Source organism: Mustela lutreola, chromosome 16, assembly GCF_030435805.1.
Source record: "Mustela lutreola isolate mMusLut2 chromosome 16, mMusLut2.pri, whole genome shotgun sequence".
Lineage (NCBI taxonomy): Eukaryota > Metazoa > Chordata > Mammalia > Carnivora > Mustelidae > Mustela > Mustela lutreola.
This window is the reverse complement of record NC_081305.1, coordinates 50,074,958-50,088,297: the sequence shown is the minus strand read 5'-3', so window position 1 is coordinate 50,088,297 and position 13,340 is coordinate 50,074,958. Positions and strand designations below refer to the sequence as shown.

Below are 13,340 nucleotides of genomic sequence, written 5' to 3'. Positions count from 1 at the left end.
TGTAACATACAATGGTAAAAATATTAGATTGGCAGCTGACTTATCCACAGAGACCTGGCAGGCCAGAAAGAGCTGGCATGATATTTTCAGAGCACTAAATGAGAAAAACATGCAGCCAAGAATACTATATCCAGCTAGGCTATCATTGAAAATAGAAGGAGAGATTAAAAGCTTCCAGGACAAACAAAAACTGAAAGAATTTGCAAACACCAAACCAGCTCTACAGGAAATCTTGAAAGGGGTCCTCTAAGCAAAGAGAGAGCCTACAAGTGGTAGATCAGAAAGGAACAGAGACCATATACAGTAACAGTCACCTTAGAGGCAATACAATGGCACTAAATTCATATCTCTCAATAGTTACCCTGAATGTGAATGGGCTAAATGCCCCTGTCAAAAGACACAGGGTATCAGAATGGATACAAAAACAAAACCCATCTATATGTTGCCTCCAAGAAACTCATTTTAAGCCCGAAGACACCTCCAGATTTAAAGTGAGGGGGTGGAAAAGAATTTACCATGCTAATGGACATCAGAAGAAAGCAGGAGTGGCAATCCTTGTATCAGATCAATTAGATTTTAAGCCAAAGACTATAATAAGAGATGAGGAAGGACACTATATCATACTCAAAGGGTCTGTCCAACAAGAAGATCTAACAATTTTAAATATCTATGCCCCCAACGTGGGAGCAGCCAACTATATAAACCAATTAATAACAAAATCAAAGAAACACATCAACAATAATACAATAATAGCAGGGGACTTTAACACTCCCCTCACTGAAATGGACAGATCATCCAAGCAAAAGATCAGCAAGGAAATAAAGGCCTTAAACGACACACTGGACCAGATGGACATCACAGATATATTGAGAACATTTCATCCCAAAGCAACAGAATACACATTCTTCTCTAGTGCACATGGAACATTCTCCAGAATAGATCACATCCTCGGTCCTAAATCAGGACTCAACCGGTATCAAAAGATTGGGATCATTCCCTGCATATTTTCAGACCACAATGCTCTAAAGCTAGAACTCAACCACAAAAGGAAGTTTGAAAAGAACCCAAATAAATGGAGACTAAACAGCATCCTTCTAAAGAATGAATGGGTCAACCGGGAAATTAAAGAAGAATTGAAAAAAATCATGGAAACAAATGATAATGAAAATACAAAATCTGTGGGACACAACAAAGGCAGCCCTGAGAGCAAAATATATAGCGGTTCAAGCCTTTCTCAAGAAACAAGAAAGGTCTCAGGTACACAACCTAACCCTATACCTAAAGGAGCTGGAGAAAGAACAAGAAAGAAACCCTAAGCCCAGCAGGAGAAGAGAAATCATAAAGATCAGAGCAGAAATCAATGAAATAGAAACCAAAAAAACAATAGAACAAATCAACGAAACTAGGAGCTGGTTCTTTGAAAGAATTAATAAAATTGATAAACCCTTGGCCCGACTTATCAAAAAGAAAAGAGAAAGGACCCAAATAAATAAAATCATGAGTGAAAGAGGAGAGATCACAACTGACACCAAAGAAATACAAACAATTATAAGAACATACTGTGAGCAACTCTACGCCAACAAATTTGACAATCTGGAAGAAATGGATGCATTCCTAGAAACATATAAACTACCACAACTGAACCAGGAAGAAATAGAAAGCCTGAACAGACCCATAACCAGTAAGAAGATTGAAACAGTCATTAAAAATCTCCAAACAAACAAAAGCCCAGGGTCAGATGGCTTCCCGGGTGAATTCTACCAAACATTTAAAGAAGAACTAATTCCTATTCTCCTGAAACTGTTCCAAAAAATAGAAATGGAAGGAAAACTTCCAAACTCATTTTATGAGGCCAGCATCACCTTGATCCCAAAACCAGACAAGGATCCCATCAAAAAAGAGAGCTATAGACCAATATCCTTGATGAACACAGATGTGAAAATACTCAACAAAATACTAGCCAATAGGATTCAACAGTACATTAAAAGGATTATTCACCACGACCAAGTGGGGTTTATTCCAGGGCTGCAAGGTTGGTTCAACATCCGCAAATCAATCAATGTGATACAACACATCAATAAAAGAAAGAACAAGAACCATATGATACTCTCAATAGATGCTGAAAAAGCATTTGACAAAGTGCAGCATCCCTTCCTGATCAAAACTCTTCAAAGTGTAGGGATAGAGGGCACATACCTCAATATCATCAAAGCCATCTATGAAAAACCCACCGCAAATATCATTCTCAATGGAGAAAAACTGAAAGCTTTTCCGCTAAGGTCAGGAACACGGCAGGGATGTCCATTATCACCACTGCTATTCAACATAGTACTAGAAGTCCTAGCCTCAGCAATCAGACAACAAAAGGAAATTAAAGGCATCCAAATCGGCAAAGAAGAAGTCAAATTATCACTCTTCGCAGATGATATGATACTATATGTGGAAAACCCAAAAGACTCCACTCCAAAACTGCTAGAACTTATACAGGAATTCAGTAAAGTGTCAGGATATAAAATCAATGCACAGAAATCAGTTGCATTTCTCTACGCCAACAGCAAGACAGAAGAAAGAGAAATTAAGGAGTCAATCCCATTTACAATTGCACCCCAAACCATAAGATACCTAGGAATAAACCTAACCAAAGAGACACAGAATCTATACTCAGAAAACTATAAAGTACTCATGAAAGAAATTGAGGAAGACACAAAGAAATGGAAAAATGTTCCATGCTCCTGGATTGGAAGAATAAATATTGTGAAAATGTCTATGCTACCTAAAGCAATCTACACATTTCATGCAATTCCTATCAAAGTACCATCCATCTTTTTCAAAGAAATGGAACAAATAATGCTAAAATTTATATGGAACCAGAAAAGACCTTGAATAGCCAAAGGGATATTGAAAAAGAAAGCCAACATTGGTGGCATCACAATTCCGGACTTCAAGCTCTATTACAAAGCTGTCATCATCAAGACAGCATGGTACTGGCACAAAAACAGACACATAGATCAATGGAACAGAATAGAGAGCCCAGAAATAGACCCTCATCTCTATGGTCAACTAATCTTCGACAAAGCAGGAAAGAATGTCCAATGGAAAAAAGACGGCCTCTTCAATAAATGGTGCTGGGAATATTGGACAGCCACATGCAGAAAAATGAAATTGGACCATTACCTTACATCACACACGAAAATAGACTCAAAATGGATGAAGGACCTCAATGTGCGAAAGGAATCCATCAAAATCCTTGAGGAGAACACAGGCAGCAACCTCTTTGACCTCAGCCACAGCAACGCCAAAGGCAAGGGAAGCAAGGGCAAAAATGAACTATTGGGATTTCATCAAGATCAAAAGCTTTTGCACAGCAAAGGAAACAGTTAACAAAATCAAAAGACAACTGACAGAATGGGAGAAGATATTTGCAAACGACATATCAGATAAAGGACTAGTGTCCAGAATCTATAAAGAAATTAGCAAACTCAACACCCAAAGAACAAATAATCCAATCAAGAAATGGGCAGAGGACATGAACAGACATTTCTGCAAAGAAGACATCCAGATGGCCAACAGACACATGAAATAGTGCTCCATATCACTTGGCATCAGTGAAATACAAATCAAAAGCACAATGAGATATCACCTCACACCAGTCAGAATAACTAAAATCAACAAGTCAGGAAATGACAGATGCCTCGTGGATGCGGAGAAAGGGGAACCCTCCTACACTGTTGGTGGGAATGCAAGCTGGTGCAGCCACTCTGGAAAACAGCATGGAGGTTCCTCAAAATGTTGAAAATAGAACTGCCCTTTGACCCAGCAATTGCACTATTGGGTGTTTACCCTAAAGATACAAACGTAGTGATCCAAAGGGGCACGTGCACCCGAATGTTTATAGCAGCAATGTCCACAATAGCCAAACTATGGAAAGAACCTAGATGTCCATCAACAGATGAATGGATCAAGAAGATGTGGTATATATACACAATGGAATACTATGCAGCCATCAAAAGAAATGAAATCTTGCCATTTGTGACAACATGGATGGAACTAGAGCGTATCATGCTTAGTGAAATAAGTCAAGCAGAGAAAGACAACTATCATATGATCTCCCTGATATGAGGAAGTGGTGATGCAACATGGGGGCTTAATTGGGTAGGAGAAGAATCAATGAAACAAGATGGGATTGGGAGGGAGACAAACCATAAGTGACTCTTAATCTCACAAAACAAACTGAGGGTTGCTGGGGGGAGGGGGTTTGGGAGAAGGGGGTGGGATTATGGACATTGGGGAGGGTATGTGCTTTGGTGAGTGCTGTGAAGTGTGTAAACCTGGTGATTCACAGACCTTTACCCCTGGGGATAAAAATATATGTTTATAAAAAAAAAGAAGATGTGAGATATATACATATACATACAATGTAATATTAGCCAAGAGAAGGAAGGAAATCCTGCCATTTGAGAGAACATGGATGAAACTTGAGGGTATCATGCTAAGAAGCGAAAGGCAAATACAAGTACTGAATGACACGTCTTCTGTGTGGATTCATGAAGAGACGAGCTCATAGAGGTAGAGTAGCGTGGTGGTTGTCAGAGGTCAAAGGGCGGGAGGAAATGGAGTGGGGGATTGATCAAAGGATGAAGACATTTGGTTAGAAGATGAACACATTCTGAAGATCTAACACATAGCGTGGAGATTATATCTAATACTCTGTTCTATGCTTGAAAGTCACTAAAAGAACAGATTTTTTTTTTCTTTCCAGTGCCATTAACACATTATTAGTTTTAGTTACACATTATAGTGATTCAACACTTCCACACAACACCCAAGTCTCATCAGGACAGGTGCCTTCATTCCTTCCCCCACCCACCTCCCCTCTGCTGACCATTGGTTTGTTCCCTTGTAGTTAAGAGTCTGTTTAAAAGAATAGATTTTAAATTTCCTCACCAAAAGAAGAAATTATGTTGGGATAGAGGTGTTAGCTAACACTACAGAGGCCATCGTCTGGCAAGACATAAATGTACCAAATCTGCACATTTCACACCTTAAACTTACACAATGGTTTATGCCCATTATATGTCCATAAAGATTAAAGAAAGTCTCCAGAAACTTCTACTTTTCATCAATAAAACATTGCTCTCAGCAAACAAATTGTCCTCACACAAAAAAATGGTGACTCTGTGATCTGACGGTGTGTTAATTAGCTTGATGTGGTGATCATTTCAGTGTGTACATATATTAAATCATTATACAGTACACCCTAAATGCATACAATTTTTATTTGTCAATTTTTATATGTCAGAGAAGCTGGGGGAGAAAATTCACTGGAAGGGTTAAAGGAAGAATTTCTAGTCTAGGTCATTCAAAAGCCACCTGTGGACCATGTTAAGGATGCAATACTTACAGCATCAAGGAGTGGCTGCCCCAACACCCAGCCTCCCCGGGGTAGGAACTCAATACTGCAGCAAATTTCCCATCCGTGAGCAGATAAATGGCTTCCCCTCAGTTCTGTCTCACAATCCTACGTGACTTAGGTACCATTACTTAGATACACTTGAATCTGGAAACTGACCTGTGAGGGACTCCCAGAGGGTAGCAGTTTTCTGGCCTCCACAGTACCACAAGGCAAGGTGAGTCCTGGTGTCCAACCTCTGCCACATAGTTGAAATGCTTGTGCCTTTGAGAATCCCAACACCCAGGCTGTACCTCAGACCCGTCCAGTTGGGATCTCCACAAGTAAAACCTCTGGTTGTTACAATTCGGGGCAGGTACCCCCAAGGAGGGCGGTGATGCTAATGATGACTGGGAGGGGCCTCTCTTAACCACTCACCCTACTGATATAGGGAAGTGTCCAGTGAGCCTTGACTTCCGGACAGTGTAAGCGCAGCTATATGTTCTAGGAAACGGAGTTGGATGCATCCACTGTTGGCTATGATAATGAAATATGTTCTCATGTTATTCAGTGTGCTATGAAGAAGGTGTTAGGTTTAGCCTCTTCAAAATCCTGGGGAATGCTTAAACACATGACCTATTTTCATGTGTGTGTGCGTGTGTGTGCATGTGCACACACTCATATATACACAAACCCTTGAACATTTGTGCAACATTATTTGCTCAGAACAAAATCCTTTATTCCTTTTTTCTTTCAAATACCAAATCCAAACCTTTTTATTTTTATTTTTATTTTTTTTATTTTCAGCATAACAGTATTCATTGTTTTTGCACCACACCCAGTGCTCCATGCAATCCGTGCCCTCTCTAATACCCATCACCTAGTTCCCCCAACCTCTCACCCCCCACCCCTTCAAATCCCCCAGATTGTTTTTCAGAGTCCATAGTCTCTCATGGTTCACCTCCCCTTCCAATTTCCCCCAACTCCCTTCAAATCCAAACCTTTTTAAACTCCTGCTGCCATCTTCTAGAAATCTAGAATCTGATCTCCTACCCCCTCTACATCCTGGTAATATCTGGATGGTTGTAAAGCCTTCCACCTAGTCTGTATTCTGCCTTCTCTGTACCCCTACAGTTTTCAACCAAGTACTAGGAATAACCTCTAAGGTGTAGCTCCTGTCCTGTTTCTGCTCAAAACCCTCGGTGGTTCCCCATCTCATTCCAAGTAAAACCTGCCATTTACAAGGGCCTAAGGACTTTCTGTGAGATGGCTCCCTCTTGTCTGTGACCTCCTCTCTTTCAGCTCTCCCTGGCTCACTCTCAGGCTGGCTACCTTGACATCGTTTTATACGATAATCTGACACAACCTCAGAGCTTTGCACAAGCTATTTATCTGCCCGGGGAGCTCCTACTTCGGGTCTCTCTATGGTTCATTCTCTTCAACACTCAGGTCTTCCTCAACTGTTGTACTGAGTGCCCCCCAGCTTCTCCCTCTGCTCTTCATAACCTTATTGGATATAACACACTACATTCATCTGTTTCCTATTAGTACATGAGCTCAGAGGAAGGAGACTTCTGTTGTTCCTTGTTGCATCTTCAACACCCAAGAGTGTGTCTGTCACATAGGACGGTATCAGTACACGTCGGTTGAATCAACTAATTTTGTGTCTCCCCTATAGGTTGTGGGGATGTGCCATCACGCCTTTCTGCTGTGAAGTCCTCTCCTCTGCCCTTGGAAGCAATCAGAGACTGGTCACTCTGGACCTGGGCCAGAATTCCTTGGGGTATAGCGGAGTAAAGATGCTGTATGACACCTTGAAACTTCAGCGCTCTTCCCTCCAGACACTCAGGTATGATTCTCCTGCTGCTCACGGTGTTTCCTCCAGGATGGTAGGTTTGTAGGGGGCACAAACCATGGGGGTTTGTTGTAGGCAACTACAGCTAACATCTCGTTTTCATCCGTTGAGTTTGGTCACCTGATAATTTTCCCATCAGTCCCTTCTGTTGCTTTGGCCAGTAAATTGAGTCAAAGGACAAGACCCAAACCCAGTCGGAAGCCAAGATGCTGAACTGGGGGCTTCTCTAAGTGATAGAGAGTGATGGCCACTGTCATTAGAAATACCAAGCTGTAGCTGTCCTGCAGTGTTCTGAAAAAGCTTGTGCTGGGGCTATGTTGGTTACGGAGGTCTGGCAGTCAGCCCGCCTTAGAGGGCTGAGTATTCTCTGGAGTGAGTCTGATTTGGAATAAAAGGAGTCCCTGTCCTCTGTTGAGCAAGCTGCCCTTGAGCTGTGTTGTCTGCCTCTACCATGGGAACAGAGAACCCTACAACTCTCCTTTGTCTTGCACAAACTTGTTTAAATTCTCAGATGCCATGTAGACAACTGGTGGCTTGAAATTATAATTATGTAGAAGAAACAGATTATATGTATATGCAACAGGGTAGCTTGCTATCAAAAGAAATGTGTAGACTTAAGTTTGTTTGTTTTTAGCCCCATTCTGGTGAGCTAGCCCTGTCACTTTACACATCAGCAAATTTTAATCCAGCTGTAAAGAACTCACAGAGATAACACAGGAGCTGTTTCTTTAGATATTCTTTCTTGAGTCCTTGAATCTCAAGATGAGTGATCGGGAGTGGGGGGCTTCTTCCTGAATCACAGATCCTGGACCCTCTTGGAGAACCAGAGTCAGAATGTGGTTTTTAGTTCTTTGATTTTATCCGCTACCCCATATCCTTCTGAGATGCTCTTTTTTTAAATTTATTTTTTATTTATTTGTAGCATAACAGTATTCATTATTTTTGCACCACACCCAGTGCTCCATGCAACCCGTGCCCTCTATAATACCCACCACCTGGTACCCCAACCTCCCACCCCCCACCCCTTCAAAACCCTCAGAGAAGCTTTTGATCTTGATGAACCCCAGCTTTCTTTTGAGGTCTGTTGGTATGGTAAATAATTCTTCATCCCCTTCAATCTGGAGTTTTCTTTAGGTTCAAAATGAGTCTATCATAGACAGTATATGGATGGGTCCTGCTTTTTTTATCCTATCTGAAACCCTGTTTCTCTTGATGAGAGCATTCAGCCCATTCACATTGAGAGTAACTATTGAAAAATATGAATTCAGTGCCATTGTATTGTCTGTAAAGTCCCTGTTCCTGTAGGTTTTCTGTTGTTTTTTTTTTTTTCTGGTCTATGTGACTCTTGGGGTTTCTCTTTACTTAAAGGATTCCCTGTAATATTTCTTGCAGGGATGGCTTGATGGTCACTTAGTCTTTCAATTTCTGACTGCCCTGAAGGCTCTTTATCTCCGTCTGTTCTGAAGCACAGCCTGCTGGGTAAAGTATTCTTGTCTGCATGTTCTTTTCATTTAGTACCTGAATATGTCCTTCCAGCCCTATCTGACTTGCCAGGCCTCTGTGGACAGCTCTGATGTTATTCTGATGTTCCTCCCTCTGTATGTAAGAAATCTTTTCCCCCTAGCTACTCTCAGGATAGCCTCCTTGGCTGTAAGATTTGTAAGCTTCACTATTACATGTCATGGTGTTGATCTATTCTTACTTATTTGGGGAGGGGTCCTGTATGCCTCTTAGACACAAATGCTTGTTTCCTTCCCCAGATTAGGGAAGTTCTCAGCTATGTTTTGCTCAAATATACCTTCTAGTCCTCTCTATCTCTCCACCCTCTTGGGGATACCAATAATTCTAACATTGGAATGTTTCATGGTGTCCTTGATCTAAGTCTGTTTTTATGTACCACTAGCTGTCTATCCCTATCTTCTTCAGCTTCCTTACTTTCTATTAGCATGTGTTCTAGACCACTAATTCATTCTTCTGCCTCATTCACCCTGTCTGTTGGAGTATACAGACATATGAATGCATCTCATTCATAGCATTTTTAAGTTTGGCCTGATTAGATCTCATTTCTGCCCTTAGAGATTCTATATTATCACTAATGCTTTTTTCAAGCCTGGCTGTTGACTTCATGATTGCTTTCCTGAAGTCTATGTCTGACATCCTGCTTATATCCATATCCACTGGTTCTGTGGCAGGGGACATTGTCTCTGGTTCTTTGTTGAGAGTTCCTCTTTCTAATCATTCTCAAGGGCTGGTGGAGCAAAGGGACAGAGTCCAAAATGTCAACCATGACCCAGGCCAGATGCAAAATCCAGAGTGGTCAGACACCACCACCGAAAATACAAAGCCAAAATGAAAGCCAAGAGTAAAATTTTAAAATTGAAAAAATTTAAAAATTTTTAAATAAAAATAGACTTGAAAAAAGGGGGGAGGAGTAAGGGAGCTACAATCTCTCCATGTAGACAAAGCAGGGTGTTTTAGTTGTTCCTGGTTGTATTTTGATCTGTGTGTTAGAGGACACTATGCCCCAAAATTACTAGGAAAGTAAAACTTGTATATATAAAAAGGAAAAACTTAATAGAGTAAAACATAGGCTAAAATAAAGCATATATCTATAAAAAAACATAGGTGTATAAAAATACAAGTTCAAAAAGTGACCATGAAAAAAGAGTTGGTATAATAGACATCTAGTTAAAATGAGGAGAAGGTATAAAGAAAAATACAGCAGGGGGAAAATGTCATGAGAAAAGGAGAAAAAAAAGAAAAGGAGAATTATATCTGAAAAATAAACCAGGCATTAGGTCACACTTGGAGTTCAATGCACATTTATCCCCTGGCATTGGGATTTTACAGTCTTATAGGATCCAAAGGATTGTCATCTACCTGCTCTTCCAGCCTGTCTCCTGCCGCACTGTTTGTGAGGTATCCCTGCCTGGGCAGAGAGGCCCTACCCCCTGTCAGGGGGGTGAGCTCAATGGAAACCAGTCTTCTGTGTCTCTTTTTTTCCCTGGAGGCTTTCTGCACCTCTTGAGGGGATCAGAGCAAAAATGGCCATAGCCAAACCTCTGGTCCAGAGCAGAAAATTCAGTCTGCCCTCTAATAAACTCTCCAAGACAAGCAGTCTCCACTTTGTGTGTGTGTGTGTGTGTGTGTGTGTCAGTCACCATACAGTATGTCATTAGTTTTTGATGCAGTGTTCCAAGATTCACTGCGTATAATACCCAGTGCTCCTTGCAATCCATGCCCTTCTTAATACCCATCACTGGCCTCACCCATCCCTCTCCAAAACCCTCAGTTTTATTCCTGGGGTCTGTAGTCTCTCATGGTTCATCTGTCCCTCTTATTCCCCCCCCCTTCATTTTCCCTTCCTTCTCCTAGTGTCCTCCATGCTATTCCTTATGTCCCACAAGTAAGTGAAACCATGCCTGTGCCTCTGAAAACTGCAACCTCCCACACCACATGCCCACAGCTACTCTCTCAGAAGTGTTTGCAGGGACCCGGAAGTATCTGTGCCCTTGGTGCTCCTAAAACCACAAAGGGCTGTAGACTCATGTGTGTACCTAAAGCTCTGGAATCAGGTCTGGATTCTGCCCTAAAGCCCTTTCCCAGCCACTACCATGCTGAGTTTTTGCCCAGTTGCAGGAACAGGTTCCAGATTTTTTTAGGCTGTTCAAAAAAGAGCAGAAATTGACCCTCCAGTTCAAGGTTTCTGGCGATCTGAGCTGAGAGTCCCTTCCTAGGCTTGCTGACTGTAACCTGTTTCCTGACTCCAAGGCTTGGGCCCTCTACCATTTTGGGAATCTCCTTTTGCTCTGTGGTCCCTCATAACCTGAGACCACAATGTCCTACCTAGAGTTCTGCCTTTCCATTTCCAAAGTCATCTTCAGGTTGGGGTGTCCCTTACTAGAACATGTTTCTAAGGGTTTTTATTTGGTGCTCCAGCGTTAGATCGCTTTCCAGGTACCAGCTTATGGCGGCTCCCTCCCCTTCTGTTTTTCTTTTGATGTCTTCTTACAGATTCAGGACTCTGCACATCCTACCTTGCCCAAATCAGTTGCTTTTCTGCTTGTAGAGATCCAGATATATATTCTTAACAACTCAGGCTGATTTCACAGGTGTTCAAAATGGTTTGACAGATATCCAGCTAAGTTCAGGGGACCAGTTGAAATGGGGTCCCCTTACTCCTCTGCCATCTTGCTTCCTCCCTCTACATATTTTTGCTTTAATTATTCCCTCTTGCTTCCCCCTCACCCCGTTCCCTATTTCCACATCACACAGATCAATATGGTTACCAAAAGATGAATCCTACAAATAAAGCTGCACAGATCAGATAAAAGGTGTTGGTCAGCTAGTATCACGTAGCCAAGGGGAACTAAAGTCCAGTCTGACTTGGTTCAAGTGTGTATGTTTCATCCTGGGCCCACCAAAGAGGAGCCGCCAAAGTGAGCTGTGGAGTAGGTAGGTGTTAGGACTACTTCACAGATATATCCATCAATTCCATCTCTCCAAGCATGATATGAGGATCGCCTGAGACCATGAAGCACTACAATGTTAACCTGGTATTGTCTCTTTCCCTACCAAATCAATATGGAACCCTACTTTGCAGCACATAGTAATCCGTAAAGTCTGCCCCTGAACTAAACCATGAGACTTGCAGGCACTTGAACATTTGGAATGAATCTTCTTGAAGTAACAAGAAACCTTTTGCCTCATTGTAACTCCAGGTTGAAGACAGATAAATCTGATCCTCAAATCCAGAAGCTGCTGAAAGAAATCCAAGAACATGACCCACAATTGACCACCGAGAGTGATAATCAAGATCCAACCACTAACCGACCTTCTTCACATGACTTCATTTTCTGAATCCCCTGGAGCTATTTATTCCCCAGTAAATTTGGGGATCATAAGGGTGATGGTGAACTTCCTCTGATCCTTCTCAGTGATGTTAGGTGCTGAACCAGATATGACCATAGCCTTGGTTGTGACTTTTGGTTTCCATGAAACATACACAGATGGTTTATCCCTGTTATGAATAGAATGCCTACATCTTGAGTTTATCAAGAGGAATAAAGGTGTGAAAGCATTCATGAAGGAGGTTGTTTAATGAATTCTGACCAAACCTAGAAGATCCTTCATTTGGGGAGAACCTAACCCGGAAAGAAAATGGGGACAGAAATGTTTGTGATCACGTTGATCTGTTCACCCTGCCAGTCACTGCCCAGTTCTGGCATTCCTTTGCCTCTGTGGATAGCTGCCTGGTAGGTCTTCCTTGTAGAATACTTCTCCTACCAATCCTACAATATATTGTAGCTTTCTTAAGTGCTTCAGGGAAGTCCTTAAATGATCATGTCCTTGCTCTGTTGAATGGATTCCAACCTTATAGAAAATATGACTTCATGGTATCTACTTCACGGTATGTTCTTCCCTGTAGAGTTCTTATTTTCTTGTGACAGAATCCCAAATGTTCTTAAGGCAACAACTCTAAGAATCACTTTCTTTTTATTAAGGACTATTTTTAAAATTTTTCTTCCAATCATCCTACTTTCCCTTATTTCTTCACTGGGGTCCATTGGTTCATGATTCTCACCAAATACACCACAAACCCAGACATCCCATTCAAACCTCTGTTTAATGTGTTTATGTGTCATCATCTCAGTGATGTCCCTGCACACAGTGTGGGCTCCTGGATTTTCCTACAAGTTTCCTTCTGTTTCTCCTAAGGCCTCTTGTTTAGCTGGATATAGGTCTTTCCTAGCATCTTCATTCTCAGGATCTGAGGGGTGGTGCCTGCCTTCAGTGGGAGTAGGTGGGGTTGTTAAAAGAATAAATTTTTAAAATTTTTTAAAACTAGGAAAGAATCTCAAGGTCTTCTACCAAGGGTTTCTCAGTCTCTGTGCTATTGACACTTGGGTCCAGATAATTCTTTGTTAAGTGCTTCTCAAGAGAACATACTCTAGAGGGAGACTGTCCTGTGCATTCATAGTGTTAGCATCTCTACCCTCTACCCACTAAGTACCAGCATCTCCCTCCAGGCGCTGACAAATATCTCTTGTGTGCAAAATGCCCTGAGATTGCCCCCTTTAGGGAAAAAGAAATTGA

The 13,340-nt window shown here is 41.6% G+C and overlaps 1 protein-coding gene across 1 annotated transcript in view; it reads left to right on the top strand.

The window, feature by feature from the left end:
* The window catches only part of NLRP2 (NLR family pyrin domain containing 2), a 50,208-nt gene extending 38,010 nt beyond the window's left edge, over positions 1-12,198 (top strand). Inside the window, 2 exon segments of the mRNA XM_059151205.1 lie at positions 7,068-7,238; positions 11,966-12,198. Of these exon segments, the coding sequence (XP_059007188.1) occupies positions 7,068-7,238; positions 11,966-12,104 (310 nt within the window). The 3' untranslated portion in view covers positions 12,105-12,198.
* The last annotated feature ends 1,142 nt before the right edge of the window (positions 12,199-13,340 follow it).